Source organism: Hemicordylus capensis, chromosome 1, assembly GCF_027244095.1.
Source record: "Hemicordylus capensis ecotype Gifberg chromosome 1, rHemCap1.1.pri, whole genome shotgun sequence".
NCBI lineage: Eukaryota > Metazoa > Chordata > Lepidosauria > Squamata > Cordylidae > Hemicordylus > Hemicordylus capensis.
Window position 1 is genome coordinate 242,984,987 of NC_069657.1, and position 20,226 is coordinate 243,005,212.

Here is a 20,226-nt window from a genome sequence, read left to right on the forward strand (position 1 = left end):
GAAGTAGACCCATCCTCACTTCAACGTCCCTATTCACTGAGTGCTTGGCGAGGAGAGGAGTAAGACCACACTCAATGTCACTCCTTTATTAACTCATTCATTTATAACACATCGACGTACATAGTGCTTTACAAATAATAAGAGGGCAAACAATTTAGAGACTCACACAAGAAGGGAAGGGAAATGGAGGCACAGGTAAATTGGGGAAGAATAAGTTACAGCAGTCGTTATTTACAGCAGACTAGTGGGTTAGATAAAAGACTTACTGGAAGAAGTGGGGGGTCGAGGAGGGATCAAGAAGGGAAGCATCACAAAGGTGTTTTAAGAGGCATAAGCAGCATCAAGGGGGAAAGCCTGGTGTCATTTGAAGGGGCAGAGGAGCTTCACTCAGCTGACAATGGTGAAGTAGATGTCAGAGAATGTGGGTCAGAATTCCAGAGTGGAGAAATGAGAGAGGGGGTAAGACCATGGAGAATTTTAAAGGCAAGGACAAAAAACATGTGCAGGATCTGAGTGCAGTCAGAAAACCAGGAATTTAAGGCAAAATTCTGGTGACAGAGTGACATTGAAAAATATTGCCCATATTGTATGAAGTGAGTATGAGACTTAGTGAGCCTGTTGCAGCATTCAACTTACATGTTCACGGAATGCATGGAGGGGAGAGTAGAATTGTGTTCCCAGCTAGGGATATGCAGGGAACCAGGGGGGTGGGGGTAACTTTAAGGGAAAGGGAGGATGCACTTACCACCGTGTTTCCCCTGCCGGGGCTCACTGCAAAACCAGTCCAGCAGGACGGCAGCATAACTCTCTGCTGCCCCGTCCTCTCCACGGACAAGGTGACAGGAAGTAGCGTGTATGCCCCCCTGTCTGCTTCTCAGACTGGAAGTGAAAGGAAGTAGCATTTGCACACACACACTACTTCTTGTCACTTCAGGTCCAAGGTCTGGAGACCATTATACAGGCCTCCGAACCAGTTTGAAATTGCGCCGCTCTGGCAGTTCGGTGGCGGGTGTGTGTGTGTCTCCCTTTAAGGGTGTGGGGGGGGGGTTGCACTTACCCCTCCCACTGCTTCCCCCCCACTGGCGCTCTGTTTCTGTGAAAGGTTTTGGGGGCGGCAGCATTCTCAATCACACAGACTCAGGCTATATGCGCATAGTCTCATCCTCCTGATTAGGAATCTTGATCGTGCTGGGTTCTCAATCACACATACAGAGCCTAGGTCTATACAGCCATATGCATGAAGAACCTCTTTCGCACTAGAACGTACAGAGGTTGAGGGGTGAGGCCAACAGGTGCAATTTCACTCTCCCCTACACACATTCAGTGAACACTGAAACCAGAAATAATGTTACACCCTCTCCTCACACAAGATTGCCAGAGTGGGCAGAATTATTCATATTAATTGGTCCTAATGAACTGAATGGAACTCCACAGGTATGACTGTGGCCTTGGGCTGTGCTTAAGGGCAAACAGAAATTCTGCTAGTTTAGAGTAATCATCTAAATAGAAAGATCACTTCATTCACTTTATTACAGAAATAGAAATCTCAGCACAAACTCTAAATACACACACACACACACACACACACACAGATGCTACCCAAACTACTTCACAATTAAAGAAATAAACACTGTAGCTCACTGTACATAGTGTACAAGCCTCAAATAGTAATTTGAACAAAGTATCTGAAGTTCAGAGATAGAGAATAGGGTTTTTTTAAATCCACTAATAAACTAATTGTTGAAAAACAGCAAAGATGATGGCACAGTTTTGGCAATGGCCTAACTATAATTCTAAAAAAACCAAAACTTATGGGGTTAAGATGTTGTTTTAAGAAGAAGTTGAAGGTTTACTTACAGCTTGCACTTTACCACTAAAGAAGACAATTACCCCCAGGAGTAGCAAAAGTTGTATAAACCTGTACAGAAAAAACAAAATATGTATAATTATAGTGCAAATTGTACCAAAAGGCACACTATTTTCATTGTCAGAACATCTCAAAATGTTTGTGATTTCCCCCTTGGTAACTAGAGGAATAAGATGATACACCGCTTAAAGTGGCATTTGTGGTAGCTGCAAGGAAAACAACTACTTACCGGTGTTGTAGATGGAGATGCTGGAAGTTTCTCATGCTTCTCTCTCTCTTGCTCTCTTGTTCAGGAAAACAGAAACCAGGAGCTAGAAACCAAAGAGAAGGCACATACATGTTTCAAAGGGAAATTAGCAGTGGCCAATGAGAGGTGCTACTTTACTGCTTTGCAGGTTTTATTTTCTAGGACCAACACAGAAGCAATACAACTTGTGTTAAACGGAATAACACCTTAACAGCCAGGGGTATACACAAAGGGAAAGTTTGAGGATCAGTTTGTTTTTTGTGGAAACAAAAGGGAAGAAACTTTTAGAGAGAGAGATGGATTATTATGAGCGAAGGAATTGCTCAGATGCTGGGGACGGGGAGGGGGTCTGCATCCCTATTAACAGCAGCATACGCAGCCAAGATCAGCATATGAAGTTGGGTGGAGGAGGATGCCGATTCTCCGCCTCAAGTTTATCTAAGTAACATGCCAGCGTGGGGGCGAAGGTGAGGCACCCTTCAGGTGGTCTTTTCTCCCCCCGGGGCGCACGCGCGCACAAACCACTGGCGTGGAGCCAGGACCTAGGCTGCGAATGACGCCTCCTCGAGAGAAGGAGAGTGACTGAAGCAAGGGGCTGCGGAGGCAAGAGCGCGCCACTTGGACCCATGGAGAGCGAGGTGGCGGCACCGCACCGACCCCATCCTCACCCACCACTTGGTACTCACCAGCCAGTCAACTCCGGCTCTCAGGCAGTGCCTCGAGAAGCCCTCATTCTCACGCGGGGTGGCCGGAGGGGCTGAGGCGGTGGCGGGGCTGGAGTTGAGAAAGAGCTAGAACGGCGGAGGCGCTTCGGCAGCGGACTCGTCCTACGCAGCTTCTGGGTCTGGCCTTCGCGCCCTCTTGGGGGTGGGGAGGGGCGAGGAAGGGCGGGGCGGCCACAGCAGCAGCAGCAGCAGCCCACAAGCGGGGGCTGAGAGGAGATCTTGCTTCTTTGCCTGTAGAGGCTCCCAAGAAGGGACACAGGAGAGCAGCGGCAGACTTGGATCGGGGCCGCCGGTTACGGCTGTGCGCGCAAATACCAGAGGAGCCATAGCCCGCCTTTCGGCAAGCGGCGCAAGGATGTACGGCAGCAGGCTGTGGAGCGGCGCCGCGATCCTGCTGGCTGCGCTCCTGCTCAGCCCAGAAAAGCGCTTGACGGTGGCGGCGGCGGCGGTGAGTACTCGCTGCTTGGGCCGTATCCCGTTTAGTCGTGTCCACGGCGGCGGCCCTTTCCTCCTTCCCGGACGAGATCTCCCCCTTGGGATGGCCGGAGGTGAGAGCCACCCCAGACTTGAAGCCCGTGAAGCCCTCATCCGGCGGCCACTTCTCTTTCCCTGAGGGGCTTGTTGTCTCTCCCTGCTGTCCAGAAGGGAGTCCTGGGGAAGGTTTGTGTTGGGGAGCTCTCTCAGATGTAAACTTCCACTGCTTGTGAGCGAGCTCAGGGGTGCACGGGGGGGCCTGGCCCGCTTCTCATCTCTCGCTGGTTTTACAGAAGAAGCAATTGGTGTGCGTGTTGGTATCTTCAGGGTCCATCCACAGAAGTGCGTGTTGTTTCCGGAGGGGGGGTAAAACCTCTGTCTTCCGTGATGTATTTATTGGGTAACCTTTTTCATGGTAGATCGGCATGCGAAATGTAGAGAACCTGACTAGTATTCAAAACGTACGAGACCCTTGAACTCTTTGTGATGGCGATAAGCGGGAAAGAAGCACCAGTGTCCTTGGTCTAGGGTCCTCAAATGCTTCTCAGTTTGGGAAAGCGAAACTTGTGGGGATTTCACAAGTTGCTAGTTGGCAAAGCCGGGTTAAGGGATGGCACAGCTGGCACGTGCCCTGCCTCCCCATTCACATGCCCCCATAGGCTTAGTCGCTGGCGACCTCACCGGCAACCACACACACCCTTGAACCTCCTGGGGGAGAGGGGAGTGCACAGCGCACCCTAGCCCAGTCTTTAGCCATGCCCATGCCCACTGCTTGACTCCACCTGACCTGACCTGCCTGGCTAGCATGCTGCCAGCAGCTGCCTTGCACCAGCATCAGTTTGCGCCTCTGGACTGCCAGCCCGAGCTTAGTGGGGGAGGCCTGGGAGGAAAGTGAGAGTGCTCAGCTACTTTTTCCTATTCAGAGGGAAAGAGAGAGAAGCAGGCAAGTGTGGCAGGTATAAGGGGACAGTGGTGGGGAGGAGGGATGGAGAGGCAACAGCTGCTCCCCCTCAGATCTGCATGGTGGGCAAACTGAATTGGACAAAAAGAAATTGTCCGCTGGCTGATCAGTTACTCATTGGCCCCAGGATGGGGTGTGAGGGAAAATAATGCTGAAGTGTATCTGTCAGATTCTAGAGTGACTTCCAGGAGTTGATTTGTGCAGTTAGTTGGGTGGCACTGGAGCTGATTTCGTTATTTTTCAAAATGCACCAGTTTCTGGAAATGTCCCCCTTACGAAAATAAATTGATGCCTGTTTTATTATTTTGGCTAGTGTGTGTGCATAGGTGTTTCTGATTCTGACCCTGCTTGGTTTTGTCCTCTTCTGTGACTGGTTTGCGGCTGGTGATGTGAGCTGTGAAAACACCCTCTAGGGCTCCTTATGATTTCTGCTTGCCTTCAAACACAGTGGGATGTTGCCCAGTTTCTTATTCAGCAATGCCATGTAGAGCTGCTTAGCTGTGCAGGTAACTTAGTACAGCTTTTATCAAAAGATGCTTGATAGCCTGTTCTTCCTCTGCCCCAGTGTCATTTTAAAGGATGTTGTGTACGTTAGCATGAAGCAGCTCTCTGAGTGCATCTTAGTGTGCTGAGAAACAGTGCTGGGTTTGCCTTTGTGATGCTATAATCTGTTTAATTTGGAGAAGCAACAAGTACTCTCAAGTACAAGTACTGTACAAGGAGAGGAGAGCTGGTCTTGTGGTAGCAAGCATGACTTGTTCCCTTAGCTAAACAGGGTCTGCCCTGGTTGCATATGAATGGGAGACTAGAAATGTGAGCACTGTAAGATATTCCCCTCAGGGCATGGAGCCACTCTGGGAAGAGCATCGAGGTTCCAGTTTCCCTCCCTGGCTTCTCCAAGATAGGGCTGAGAGAGATTCCTGCCTGCAACCTTGGAGAAGCCGCTGCCAGTCTGTGTAGACAATACTGAGCTAGATAGACCAATGGTCTGACTCAGTACAGTATATGGCAACTACCTATGTTCCCTCTCTCTTCCCCAGTCCTAGAAGTCAATGGCAGCTGTAGCAGTGAGGCCTGGCTGAAAACTGGGAGACACCTGGGGGTGGGTGGGACTAGGGAAGAAAGGGTGATTAAAACAGGTGCTCTCTCCCCCCAACTATGAAGGAGAAAGGGACAGGGATCTTTCTCCCCACTCTTCCTATCCAGCCTGAGAAGGCAGCAGCATTTTCACTCCCCACCCTTGCTTAATAACCTGTTAGTGATAGTAGCCCTTCTCTCTCCCCTTCAACACTCAGAGAAACCAGTGTTGGGTAAAGAGCAGTGTGTGTGTGTGTGTGTGTGTGTGTGTGTGTGTGTGTGTGCCGGTGCATCCCTTCCTTTCCCCCTTCACTTGAAGGGGGTTGTCTCAGCACTCACAAGCTGGGTGGGTTAGCTGCTGCCCTTCTGGCTCAGTGTTTCCTCTGTCCTTCCATTTTTAGTCAGATATGCCATCTCAATTTGCTTTGTTTTTGAACATAATCAAAATATGTTGTTACTGTGTCATTCTTTTCTACAGATCGGTTTGCTAAATACATGGTAATGGCTAAGCAATCTTTTCTGCTTACAAACTACAGCAGGATAGGTGGCATTTTAGGGAAGCACTGTGCCTCACATCCCAAACCAAAGTTCTTTGAATTCTGAATTTCCAAGCTATTTGAAAAGGAAAATCCAACTGGGCGCGTGGTGGGAAAGAGAAGTGTAACATGGTGCTTACCCACACTGGCTAAATGGAGCCTCCATATCCATAGGCATTATATGTTCATGCTCAAATGTGTCCCCCATCACCTTATATGCCCTCACAAGACTTCTGTCATTTCACTGCTGCCTCACATTCCCTCATAAGTACAAGTGCCACTTTGTGTGTCTTTGTGAGTCCATTCACCACCTCACGTTTCCTCAAGTCCATTTGCCCCACCTTGAGTTTCCTTGCACATCCCCTTATCACTGCTTTGTATTTTGTCATAAGCTCATGCACCAGCCCACTGCAGCCATGGCCATAGAACTGCAAGGAAATATACTTCCCAGATGTTCCCACCAGATGTTTTCCTGACTTCCCTGTGAATCTTTCCAGCTAGCCCCATGGGCTCTAGTTCTCACAGAAGTGGTCCTCCCAGCACTGGGAATGTGATAAACTATGGAGAGATAACTACAGTGGAAGTGACCGCCAACAAGCAGCACCAGGGGAGTACTGCAGATTAGGGATGTGCACGGAACCAGTGTGGGGGGTGGTGGCTTTAAGGGCGGAGATGGGTGCACGTACCCCACCTTGTTTCCCCCACCGGCACACGAGTATGTAAGAGCCCGTCGGGGTGGCAGCGTACCTCCCTCCCGCCCTGTGCCGCCATTTACCGGATGCCACCAGAAGTTGCAATGGCGGCTGCACATGACACTTGCATGCATGCGCACTATGTGCATGCGTGTGAGTGGTGCGTGCAGCCGCTGTTGCTTCTTCCAGTGACATGAAGCGGCAGGGATAGCCGCATGGCAGCATGAAGCGGCAGGGAAGTACACTACTGCCCCGACAGGCTCTTACATACTTGCGCGCCAGCAGGGGAAACACAGCTGGGGGGGGTAAGTGCACCCACCCCACCTTTAAAGCCACCCCCACCTGCTGTCGAACTTCAAACTGGTGCCATGTTTGAACCTGTTCGGAGGCCTGTAAAAGGGCCTCCAAACAGGTTCGTGCATGTCCCTACTGCCGATTCAGCAGGATTAGAGCATCCGAAGCACAGCCTTAGTAACCCACACTTGTTTTCTACTGTTTAAGGGTCAGTTTTTAAACTGCTGTGTCTCAGCAACTTTTTATCAGATCTGAAGGGATGCCATCACCTATTTGGTGTATGAAAACTTTCAAACTAATTAGACCGACAGTGAGTCTGTTCTCATGTGCAGCCTAACCCAGCCTAGGGACACCCAGCCTGGGTTAGGCTGCGCATGAGAACTGCCAGGATCAGGCCCAATCCCGGTGGGCCAATGCTACCTAGCCCAGCTGCTAGCCATGGTTAAAGGAGCGAGCACTCCCTTAACCTAGGTTTCCTGCTCATGTGCAAGCCAGGCTGCTTCCAGTCTAGCTACACGCAGAGAGCATGTGGTGCATTGTGGGATTCCTGGAGATTGGAATGCATCATCCAGAGCTGTGCGCTGCACCATGCAGCACTGCTTGTCTGGGTGTGTGTTATGCGCTCCCAAAACAAGAACTAACTCGTCTGTGGGGGAAGCTGAGTTTACCCAGCCTTCCCCGCCTGCCCACCCACTGCCCCATCCGCCTGGTCATGTGAATGACCTCAGTATCTATTTATGACCAATAGAATACTCAGGGTTTATTCTGGTAGAATAGCAACTTCTCCTTAAATATACTGGTGCTACAATACAGTTAGGAAAGGTTCTTTTGATATAAGTTTCCTGCACTATAGAAGATTCCTCTTCTGTATTGCAAAATACATTTTCCTTTCTGTTTTAAAAACTGCTGATTTTGATCTGTAGTGTCTTACACCTTGTTTGATAAACGTTGGGTACTAACCCATGCTTTCCAAATTAAAGGATCACAGGAGTCATTGAAGGATCACAGTGAGTTGCAAAAGAAAGGTTTTGCCTTTGTAAGCCTCAAAGTTGTGTTGCTTATAGATATGAACTCTGTTAAGCTAACAACTTGAAATTTGGCATGCACAAATTAGACAAGGTCTATTAGACAAGGTCTACAAATGTGCTTGATTTCCAAGAAATCTAATAAAAATGGCCAGAGGTACAGCAAGTTAAATGATGCAAAAAATTGATACAATTTCTGCCCAATTTTTAGACAGAAATATCACATTTCTTTCAAATTTTGAAGAAAATGCCCAGTGTAATTTGACAGGATTGTCCAGGAAGGTAATCCTTTATCAGATTGAAGTTTTGAACAGCATTTCAGTAGTTAAGATTTTCCTGCCCCATTAAAAGCTGTGGCTACCATGTACTGAGGATGGGGCCATATAGCTCAGTGGTAGAACATCTGCTTTGCATGCAGAAGATCCCATGTTCAATCCCTGGCATCTCCATAGGTAGGGCTGGGAAGACTCCTTCCTGAAACCTTGGAGAGCCACTACCAGTCAGTGTAGACAATACTGAGCTAGATGGACCAAGGTCTGACTCAGTACAAGGCAATATCTTATGTACTGGTGAATGACCACAGAGCGTGGTCATTTCAACAGTGACTGCTGACACATTTGTTATTGACATGGGGAGCAATGTAATATGTTGTATTGCAAGTGCAATGCTTGTTCCATTAGTTATGGAATGTGAATTCTTGGGCAAGTGGAGGACATGGAATTGACAGGTGGGGAAAGCCAAGTGGCTAGTTGGTAGCAATGTGAGGGGAGAGTAGGAGAGGTTTGAGAGGAGTATGGAATGAACTTGAAAATGCATGGACACAGAAACATGTTCATACATGAACAAAAACACACAAACACTGGCACACAAAAAGAAATACAAACACAAACAAACTCACACAAACAGGAAAACAAATGCACACACATGAATGCTCGTGCAGTGCAAACAAGTACACAGATATGCATATGCACACAAACGTGAAAACACACAAATGGGCACACAACACAAAAACACATGTAGGTACAAGCACATGTGAACACACATGCAAATGCAAAAGAACATCTACATGTTCGCATATGCATATATACACACACAAGGAAACACATGCATACGTGACAAACGTGTGCACCTCAACACACTAGCATGCACGCATGCGCGCGCACACACATTTATTTTATTATTTTTATTTGGTCAGTTTATATACTGCCCTTCCTAAAGTGGCTCAGGGTGGTTTATATTAAAATCAAAAACATATCATAAACAAGTTTAAAAAAATAAAATCTTTAAACCAGATTTAAATTTAAAATTAAAACAAGATATTAAAAACCAGATTAAAAAGATGGGTCTTTAAGGCTCTCTTGAAAGCCTCCAAGGAAAATAATCCTCTATATCCGGAGGTGCTCTTACCCCTGGACTTTGGGGCCGAAGTCCAGGGCCTCCACACACCTGGGCTGTCCGAAATCCTCTTTAGTTTGTCTTGGGTAGTGTGGAACTCATTCTTGTGAGTTCAGTTACTGTTTGTGCCCTCAAGAACCCATGTGTTAAAAATACTGCGTGTGTCACAGTGTATTTGTGTAGGGGAATGATGCTTAATTTGCAGTGGGTAGGTGTGAGGCTTCAAAGGCCTTTAGGTCCAGGTTCCAAAATTACCTAGGTGCACCTCTCCTTATATCCATGGGGAGCAGTTTCCAAACCCAGAGGCTATGTATATATGCACACAAAGACATGTACACACAACCATATGCACATGTAGAGAAACACAAACACACGAACATGCACACACAGTGCAAAAGCACATGCATGCATGTGCACACACACGCACACAAGCAGTTAGCTGTATAGATATGTACTGTACAAGTGAAAATATACAATATATTCACTCAAGTCCTTTTTTATTCATTTTTTATTCATTTATTTTATTTAGAGTTTATTTCTGAGTAAGGCAGCATAGGAGTGCAGCATCCCTTCTCTCTCTTCCTCCAATCCTCTCTTGTCTGTCAGTCAGAGAGTGACTCACTCTGTCCTCAAAATGACCTCAAACAGCTGAAAATGTCCTGCTACCCCTCCCCCACTGTCAGAATGCTGACAGGAAAACTGGACTTGATTTCTACAATAAGAAGGTGTAGCGGATTACAGCCTTCGTCTCAGAGCAGCTCATGTGAGGGGGGGAAATGCTGAATCATCCCTGCTGAGCTGCCTAGCTAGGCTTCTCTTTAAACTATTCTGTATTATCAGTAGATTCAAAATGCTGCCACCACCATTCCTTCTGACTACAGAAACTCTCTGGGCTTGAGGTGGGATAATCTAGGGGGGAAAACCTTTTCTTAATTTGGCTCTTGGACAAGTACAAAAATCTTCCACATGCAAGCCTACACATGGTGGGAAAACTGATAGTTGCTGACCATTTGAGGATGTGTTTGCACCAGAGAAATCCCCCTTCGGAGGGCCCTTTTCCTGAGTTAAAAACCAACTTGGAGAGGCTTGTAAAAAGAAAAGAACTAAAAAAAAAACACCACCCCAGTTTTGTTCAATTATTTGAGACTGCTTCCATCTGAGGCTTTCTCAGCTTTTAGATACCGTTAAGAATACTTAGTAGGATTACAAAAATAGGATGTCTTAATCACGCTTGAATGTTTACAGAGGCTTTTGCAGGTAAACAATAGTAGAACAGTATCAGAGATATACAAAGCACACACACACAAAGAAATATGGGTTTCTAACACAAAGTCTGATGAAATAAACTTTCCCTTAAATTAATCTTCCCAAAGCCAAAGCCCTGCCTTGAACTCACCAAACTCCTGATGAGCATTCAAGCTTCCTGCCCTCCTGTCCTTCAAGGATTTGCAGAGTTATTCTCCTGCAGCCAACCTCCATGGCCACATGTCTTCCTATGCACCTCCAACCTAGCTTCTTCTCTTGTTCCCAGAATTCCCAGCAATAGCTCTCTAGGTACACCCCCGCCCCCCACTGGTGGACTGATTCAGCGATCTCTGTAGGTCACCAGCCTGTCAGTCAAGACAAGGGTTCACTTTCGGTTAACTCTTTAGAGGGTGGGGAGTCTGGTCACTACCAAAGGTCCTATAGACTTCAATGGAGTGGGCCACTCTATCTATCCATACACGTGCGTGCGCACACGCACACACACACATGCACACACACTAATCACAGCCAAATTTATCCTATTTACTGCCTATTCATAAAGCTCTACTTATCCCATAGTTTCCAGCTTGCTAATTCCTTTTTCCTATCTCGTAGACTTTTTGAGGGAGGAGAGACATTGTTTTTATGGTAGGAAAGCTCCCTAGGTCAGTGATTTTCACTATGTTTCAAGTGGGAGCCACTTTGTCAAAGAGTCTTCAATATGAGAGCCATTTCCACGAAGAGCTATGTTTTTACCAGCATGAGTGGGTGGGGCTTTAAGGGAAATAGAGCACTATCAAGCTCCATCTCCATCTTGGAAAGTGCACACAGAGCACTGGGAAGTATAGTCCTTCCCAACATTTTCCCCATAGAATTCTATGGGGAAAGTGCCGGAAAGGACTACATGTCCTAGCGTTGCATGTGTACCTTCCAAGGTACTGTTGTACATACTATGGTATACCACAATTATGTTTATAAGACTCTGCTATCATGTAGAATATAATCCAACCATTTAAGAAATATATAAAATATAATGCAATTTGCCATTTCTTTAGAATCAGCACTAAATGTAAACATTGGGGAGGGTAGTAAATTGCCAACAGCGTAATGATATATTTGTTTTTCATAAACCATCAAAATTTGATGGTCAAAAAACCCTGCTAGAGTTTACACTATCTCATTTTGACTCAAACTCCACAAAGCCAAGAAATTGGAACCTAAGGCTGATGTCTTAACAGACGTGTCATGTGATCTGTAATGATGTTGTGCAATGTCACAAATTACATCCACATGGACCAAATGGGACATCTTTATTTATGTGGCACATCCCATCCCTCCACATCTTGATTTGGACCTCAAAGACCATGAAAAAATGTGGGTGTGATGAACAAATAAAATCATAACTTCCTATCCCAATACTCCCAGGAATTCCATGCTGATTGTGATGGCAGGATTCCCCTGCTACCTTTTTGAATATAGCATACCATATGCATCATGCAGGGCAGTGTATGGTGTAAATTAGTAGTAGGTTTAACATTGCATGAAAAACTTCTATAGAGAGTTCGGAAGCTTTAGAAATTATGTATATACAGTTGTGCAGACCTCCAACAGGAACATACAAGTGAATAACTGCTTCAGCAGAAACCTCTTTTCTACCAAAGATCAGGAAAACCTCCCCTTCTCTTGTAGAAAGATGATTGTAGTGAAGATGGTGTAACTCAAACAGAAGAAATTTGAAGGAACCGTTTAAACCTTAGATTTTGCCTGTTTGCTTATTTGAAGTCAAGCTTCTTCTTAAAGGCTGTTTTTCTTGCCTCTACTAGGGATATGCAAACAGGTTTAACATCAAACCAGTTCGGGTTGACCGTTTGGGGTCGAACTGAACCATCCTCTGTTCGGTCTAACCCCAGACCGTTCGGGGGGTTCATGATTTTTTAAAATATTTTTTTTTACTTACCCCATCCAGGGGAGTTGTTGGAGGTGGCTGGCCGGGTCTGTGGAGGTTCCCCCTTCCCCCCGCCGGCCTCCCTTGATGCACAGGCATGGCGGTGACTAAAATGGCCGCCGTGCCAGAGGGGGAAGGCCCAAATAGGTGGAAGAGCCGGCCGGTATGGGCATCAATGGAGGCTCTCGAGGGGGACCTCCATGGACCCCCCCCACCTCCAACAACTCCCCTGGAGAGGGTAAGTAAAACAATTTAAAAAAATGTTTTAATGTTTGCAAACCCCACCCCCCTGGTCTGGACCAAACCAGGTAGGTTTGAGGGGGTGCTGGACTGAACTGGTCTGGTCCAGTCCAGTTTGGGTCTGGTCTGGACTCAAACCAAACCGGACCAGCCGGTTCCATGCACACCCCTAGCCCCTACCCAGTTCTGCCTTTAGAAGGTCACTTACATATACTCGGTGGTAAGGCCATTCCTGCAGATTGGTTGAAGAGCGATTTATAAATATACTTCTTTGGTTGAAGAGCAGTATATAAATATCCATCTTCATCTTCATCTTCGTCGTAGTAGTAGATGTCCAGATTTGGGAAATTTTGTGTTGAATTTAAATAGAGCAAGAAATGAAAGGCTGTATGTTTCATTGTTGCAAAATATTAACTCTTTGCTCCATCACTTTGCTTTATGCAGCCTCTAGAGCTAAAAGATCACTTTACTTGTTTTTGAATTCCAAATATTTCAGAGTTCAAAATCAGGATATTAAGCTGTGAAATTCAAATTCTGAGTCTCACCATGCATCCTCTCTCTAGTTTATGTATTATAAAACATAGCAAATAACATTAAAATGCTTTATATAGTAATACTTCTTTATGCCTGTGAATATACGTTTACTTTTTCCTTCTAAACGACTTTACTGAAATTGAGAGGGAAGAGGTTTCATATATAACTATGTGGGAAACTTGGAACCTCTCACATGGGAGAGTGACCCAAGTGTACCATCCCCAAGGCATAATAATTTTTGAATCAAAAAGTATGCAGGCAATCGTTATCATGGACCTCCCTACATCATGTATTGTTTGATTCTTTTAGAACTTTTTTTTGGTTAAATATGGAGCCAAAAGTACACAGTATGTTAAGCATGTGTTTAATGCTGATGTGCTGGTTCCTTTTAAACTAATATCAGCTGGATTGTCCTCTTGTGGATGAGGACTATTGTGGGCCTTTTAACCCTACCCCCTGCCATGATTCCAATCCCAATTGCATTTTCCCCAGAAGTACTTATGGCAGGGGCAGCGGGAGAGATAAAAGCTCCTGCTGGCACCAATGGAAGCTTTCCCCCACATGTCAGACACATATGGACATAAAATGCTGCCGTGTCAACTGATTAAGATGGGTGGTATTTTCTAATTAGAAGTGACCTATCAAAAACTAACAAGTACCCCCAAACCATCCCCTTGGGAGGCTAAGACCTTCCCCTGAGAAAACCAATGGACAACCCTGGACAACCAATGCATGATACTGTATATAATTATTATTATTATTATTTTATTACATTTATATCCCGCTCTTCCTCCAAGGAGCCCTGAGTCCATGATATGGAGCCGCAAACAGATTTAAGTCAGGTACTAAGAATTGTTATCCTGGGAAATCAAACCACAAATCAACCTGCTAGGTATAACTGTGCTGAAATATCATAGAGCATTATCACTAGCACATCTTGACGCACTACATACGGCAGTTCTATATGCTGAGTTTCTTTGCCTGTGTAACACAGAAGCATCAGGGCAACTGCTCATGTATTGCTCTGTTGAATTTTAGAGATATTCACAATTATTTTCTCCTCCCTTTTTTGAAAGATTACCCAGGAAAAAAATTCACAGTTTTTATATGAATTTTCTTTTATCAAATGAAAATGATTTAATATCTTTAAATGCTGCTAGGTTTTGTGAAATGGCAAGCAAAGTGCATCACAAGTTGATCACTTTACTTGACTAGCAAGCATTATGTGTGATAGTTTTATGTAGGCATTGGGTTTTTGTTTCTGTGTTACCTTGAGTAATTTCTCTTGTGTTTAGATTCAGTTTTTGGAAGGGTTATCAATTGGTGGTAACATGTAATTGTTCTGGTTGTTGTCTGAAATAAAGATTCATTCATTCATGTAGAGTGTGTGTGTGCGCACATGCGCACACCCTGCATAAATATTTGTTTTTATGTTTGCATGTGTAAATGTTTGTGTGTTTCCGTGTTTATGCCTTTTCAATTTGATTCCATACCCTGCAATCGCTGCTTCTTCTCCCCACAGTGCTTTGCCCACCTACCTTTCCCCACCTGTCCAATCCATGCCCTCTCCTTCATGTTCACAGTCCATAACTAATGGAATAGGTATTAGTCTAGCAATTAGGTTGCTCCCCTTGCACACATTAGAGTACTGGCAAATGTGTCCGCAATCACACATTTGAGGCTTCATTCTCAAAGAGGCCATGCTGTATCATCAGCACATGCTGACCATTACTTTAATGGGATAGAAAAACCTTTAACTTTGAACTACTAACTGGCCATGACCACACTTGCCAGGTATTACACGTTATAAATACAATGAGTTAATAACTTGAAACTTGGCATGCACAATCTACTATAAGGAATACAGTTTTGAGGCTTATAATTCTGAAAGCTTTCTCTCTCTCTCTCTCTTTCTTTTTGGCTGATTCCTTAACTAAAGGATCACTCCTCTGCCCTTTAAATCTGAGATTCCAGATCCATTCTTCCAAAATGTTTGGTTTAGACTGAAACGCATGTATGATTTCTTCAGTTTGACACACACATTCGTTTACACCCAAAAGCATAAATCCTTCTCAGAAAATGAATGTTCAGCCCAATGAAACTTTGACAAGTGGGATTTGGATTCTGAGATGTAGATACTTGCATGCAAATATGCAGTCTGTAATGCTTTCCTCCAGGGCCATTTTGACTTTCATTTGTGGGTATGGAGCAGAAGAATGGATTGCCACTGGTCCTGTCCTTTTTGTCCTCCCAAGAGTATGTATTTTACAATGAACTCTTAACACAGAACTATTCGCATAAACAAACAAGGAAAAAGAGTCTGAGTCAACATCCTAGAAGCTTCCTGCCTTCTTTCTTTGTGTGCTGCATAGGGATACAGGATGTACTCTTTTAGTAAATTAGACATGTCAAGTATAAAGTTCCATTTGCTGCTGTCTCATGAGGTTTGTGTAGACAATCTGGCAAACACAAATCTACTAAATCACAAAGATTTGATCCTGTGGGATATTAAAAACTTCCTGCAAGCTGTGGAATGACCTTGACTCTGTCCTAAATATTACAGATGGAGGGGATGAAGGATGGGTCAGTGATAAGTGCCCAGTAGTGCAGAGCTAATAAGTCAGTTTGGATCTCTCTCTCTGATTCACTGCAGTTCCCTTCCCCGGCTCCTTCTAGGTCTAATGGATTTGTATGTGGATTTTCCCCTCTAGTTTTAATTGCTATACCATTATTTTTGTTGCCTCCCTTTTGGAAATTGGGGGCAGCAATGCTTTTTCAAATGTGCAAAGGTGTAGTGAATATGAACATGGCACTTAAAAGTGCTAAATGAGATGTATGATACAGCCTTACTAGAGCCATTAAGTTTACTGGCTGACATCCTGATAAAATTACTTGAAACTTAGGAAGTCCTGTTGAAACCAAATAGTCCTTTAGAGGAATTCCTGAGTAGTGCTACTGAGTCACTTAGTTTGGATGTCAGCCACTGAAAGACTTTGGCTCAATTAGCATATCTCAGGCTAACCTAACTTCCCAGGTTTGTTAAGATATAATGGGATAACCTTATTTATGCTGCCATGAACTGCTCAAAAGGGTAGCAATAGAAGTAGGCAAGTAAACAAATAAAAACTCTTTCAAGAAAATTAGAGTCTCTCCCACAGGATATTATCCAATACATTAAAGAAGCACAAGAGTGTCCCTTTAGTTATGTTGTGTAACCCTCCCACCCCACCCCACCCCAAAAGGTTTCACCATTATTAGCCTCAACTTCTTATTGCTTATAAATGTGACTTCTGTTGATCTAATAATTTGAAATGTGGCATATGTGATCACACTTTATGAGGTCTACAGATGTGCCTAATTTCAAAGCAAAGAACTAATCTGTCTACTTTCCTTTCACTATAATCTTAATTGATAATTACCATCTTCACAAGTTAGCCCACTTGCATCTCAAACGTTTATGTGTGGATAACATCATCAGAAACTGTGCCATTGAGGTGACCCTATGTGTCCCCGCTAGGGATGTGCAGAACGTTCTGAGCTGGAAAGTTCCTAACTCGGAACAGGCCATTTCAAGCTTGGAAAAGAACACTTCCCATTTGATGGGTCTGTTCCAAGCCCAAAATGGAACAAGTCAGTTCCGTTCAGAACATTACAAGTGTTCTGGCTTCTTCTTCTTTTTTGTTTACATAATGAAGGTGGTGCTCAGTAGTGGTGAGATAGGTACCTTTTAACATTTAATCAGTCCAAGCTCTTATCAGCAGTACTGGGGGGTGGCGAGAGAGATACCTGGTACCGGCTGGTCTATGAACCGATTTGGTCAAACCAACTGGGCGATCCATTCCGTTTCACTGTTTCGGTGGCTCAAGGGGTTATGCTTGTAAAGGGGAATCCTGTGAGCAAAGGGGTGGGAGGATCCTTGAAAAGGGCAGCCAGGGGGCAGCGAGAGGGCACCTTTGAAAGTAGATTAAGGTTCTTCTGGCCTGGCAGCTGCCGCCACTCCTCAAAGACCCCCTGGTGCAGCCCAAGTGTGTGGCATTTCATCCAGCAACTGCCCACAGTGGCGTGGTTCTGGTCTCCACACATCCACCAAGGCCAGAACCACACTGCTTCTGAGTGAGCAGGTTGCTAGAGGGAGTGCCACACACTTGAGCTGCACCAGCGGGGCTTTGAGGAGCCACTGCCACCAGGCTGGTAAGAACCTTAATCTACTTTTAAAGGTGTCCTCTCGCTGTCGCCTTGGCCACCCTTTAGAAGAATTTTCAAGGATTCCCCTCACCCCCTTTGCTTATAAAGGGGAATCCTCACCGGATTCCCCTTTATAAGTATAGTCCCTCGTACCGCCAAACTGGTCTTGCATGGACCAGGCTTGGTTTGGTTCAATTGTGGACTGGGCCACCTCCAATTCAATTTGCAATTGAATGGTTCATGCACACCTCTACTGGAACAGTAATGCCAGTATAATTAAGGTGAGGAATTGTTTCAACATTCTACGTGAGGTGAGGAATTGTTTCAACATTCTACCATTGGAAGCCGTGTACATTTTATTGGTCATAAAATCAAAACTACCTGTCAGATCTGTCTGATCTTTGGCAGACATCAAGTAGGTAACAAGAGACACCACCCCTCCACATTTGGTGCAGATCTGTTGAAAAATGGCTGATATACAGCAGTTTAAATATCGCTCCTAAAAAGAAATGCCTCTCATGTTTACTACACTTTTTTTGCCAACAGATAATGTATCTTATAATTGTTTTAATGCCCTTTTAAAATGTTTTTTTTAAATTCAGGTACATGCTACAGCATAATCCTGTGTTGTTTTGAAAAATAGATTCAGTATTTCCTGAATTATTAGCCTCTGAAGTCTCCATAATAACAGGGTAAATTCAACAAAGCCCCACCACCCATTGAGGTCATCTGAGGAGGTCCGTCTCCAGTTACCACCAACTCAATTGGTGGTTACACAGAGAAGGGCCTTCTCGGTCACTGCCTCGAGATTACTCCCCATCTCTGGCAATTTTCAAAAAACACCTGAAAACCCATCTTTTCACCCAAGCTTTCTCAGCTTCCTAATATTTTTGGGTTTAATTTCTGGTTATTTTTAAATTGTTGAATGTTTTTAAGTTTTTGTATATGTTTTTAATTGGTTTTATGTTATTGTAAACCATCCAGAGATGAAAGTTTGGGGCAGTATACAAATTAGATAGATAGATAGACAGACAGACAGAGGACACTTAATATTGATTTTTCCCCACTGAGGGTTCTGAAGCCAGAGTTGGGAGGGGCAAGTTCTGGTAAGTGACTTTCTGGTTCTGAATGTAGCCGCTTGATAAAGAGAGTCTAGGAGCACTCAGGCACTTCCTCTTCCCTTTCCTGTTCTGGGCTTTTATTTTCTCCCTCCATTTAGGCAGCAGCAAGGGGCCTTGTCAGGGCACACAAGATGGGAAGAGGTGGCAAACTTTATTTTATTTATCAGATTTGTAGACTGCCCAAAACTTTCATCTCTGGGCAGAGGCGTAACTAGGGAAAACGGTGCCCGGGGCAAGCACTGAAATTGCGCCCTCCCGCCGCGCGCCCCCCGCCGCGCGCCCCCCGCCGCCCCCCAACATACATCTGACTGACACACGTGTTTTTTCCTCACAACAACCCTGTGAAGTTGGCTTGTATCTCAAACATCAGAATTATGATGCAATGAATGATGATACATCCTACATTACACTTAGGTTTTTCCTCACAACAACCCTGTGAGTGACTGTATGTATTTTAACAAAACGAAAACCAAGGACTCCAGAGTAATTCGAGGGACTAGGGTGATAGTGCTAAAGACTCCTTATTCTCCCGCTGTTAAAGAAAGACTCCCCTTTTCCAAAACCGCGCACTATTTATACCAGAAAAGGTTTCAAATGTAGGGGGAAGCAGCGAGATTGAAGTGGGGGGGGGGCGGCCGCAAGTTTCAACAAGGGGTTGGGCTGCTCGTAGATGATGGGGAAGCAGCGAGATTGAAGTGGGGGGGGCGGCCGCAAGTTTCAACAAGGGGTTGGGCTGCTGCTGCTCGTAGATCATGTAAGGCTGAGATGCAGAAGGAAGGAAGTGGCAGAACGGGCGGGGAATCGGGGATTGATAAGAATAAGAAGACTACACGACACGACAGAAGAGAAAACACACACCTTGTTGTGACCACCCGCCCGCCGAATCTGCCCGCCCACCAAATCCTTTCTTGTCTGTGCCGCTGGGTGTCCGTGTCCTCCTGCCTGCGCCTGCAGCCCCAGCCCCAGCAACAACGCTCTCCTCCGCGCCCGCGCCATGTGCAGGCGAGCCGAGCTGGGAGGATGGACGCACGCATGCGTAGCGCGACTCGGCACGCTGGCCGAGTCGCGCGTGCGTGACTAGAGACCTTCCCTCACCCTGGCTGGCAAGCCACTAGAGGGCCTCTTTCTGACTGGATATAAGTTCCGTCGTGAGCCAAGGCAAGAGCATGGAACTAGGCGCCCGCCGCTGCGCCCGCCGGAAAGCCAGGCCAGCAAAGCAATGGGGGGGTGCGGGCGCGGAAGGGACCGCTCGTGGGGGAGGGGGCACCGGAGAAATTTGTATTAATTTTTTTTAATTTTTTTTAAAAAATTGGGGATCTGGCGGCACCCCCCACATGGCCCACAAAGATGGCGCCCGGGGCACGTGCCCCCCCCGCTGCCCCCCTATAGTTACGCCTCTGTCTCTGGGTGGTTAAATGGACTTAGAAGAGAGACTGCAGCAAGATGGCAGAGACCCTTGCAAGGGCACACAAAATGGTGGCAGACTGCCTTTGAATATGAATTTTTTTCATCAGAGATAAGCTGCCTATGACTATCGAGGCTCCACTTAGCCAGCACGGGTAAAAGATACTGTTAAGCTTCTGTTTCCCACAGTACCCAATCAGATTTTGCTTTTCAAAAAGGCGGCAAATTCAGTCTTCCAAAAACCTTCGGTTTAAGATGA

The 20,226-nt window shown here is 45.5% G+C and overlaps 2 protein-coding genes across 7 annotated transcripts in view; one reads left to right on the forward strand and one right to left on the reverse strand.

Annotated features, from left to right (window-relative positions):
* COL4A2 (collagen type IV alpha 2 chain) overlaps positions 1 to 3,074 on the reverse strand; it is a 253,515-nt gene extending 250,441 nt beyond the window's left edge. For all 3 annotated transcript variants that reach the window (XR_008313134.1, XM_053283866.1, XM_053283865.1), the window contains exons 1-3: positions 2,801 to 3,074; positions 2,097 to 2,178; positions 1,858 to 1,918 (exon numbers count right to left, since the gene is read on the reverse strand). Coding sequence is in view for 2 of the 3 variants with exons in the window: in XM_053283866.1 (XP_053139841.1) it covers positions 1,858 to 1,918; positions 2,097 to 2,131 (96 nt within the window). In the remaining variant the exon portion in view is untranslated. The remainder of the gene's footprint in view (positions 1 to 1,857; positions 1,919 to 2,096; positions 2,179 to 2,800) is intronic.
* COL4A1 (collagen type IV alpha 1 chain) overlaps positions 2,776 to 20,226 on the forward strand; it is a 214,336-nt gene continuing 196,885 nt past the window's right edge. For 3 of the 4 annotated variants that reach the window (XR_008313135.1, XR_008313136.1, XM_053283869.1), the window contains exon 1: positions 3,029 to 3,287. Coding sequence is in view for 2 of the 4 variants with exons in the window: in XM_053283869.1 (XP_053139844.1) it covers positions 3,195 to 3,287 (93 nt within the window). In the remaining 2 variants the exon portion in view is untranslated. Of the gene's footprint in view, positions 2,793 to 3,028; positions 3,288 to 20,226 lie in introns of those variants that run through there. The other variant, XM_053283868.1, reaches the window with a different exon arrangement.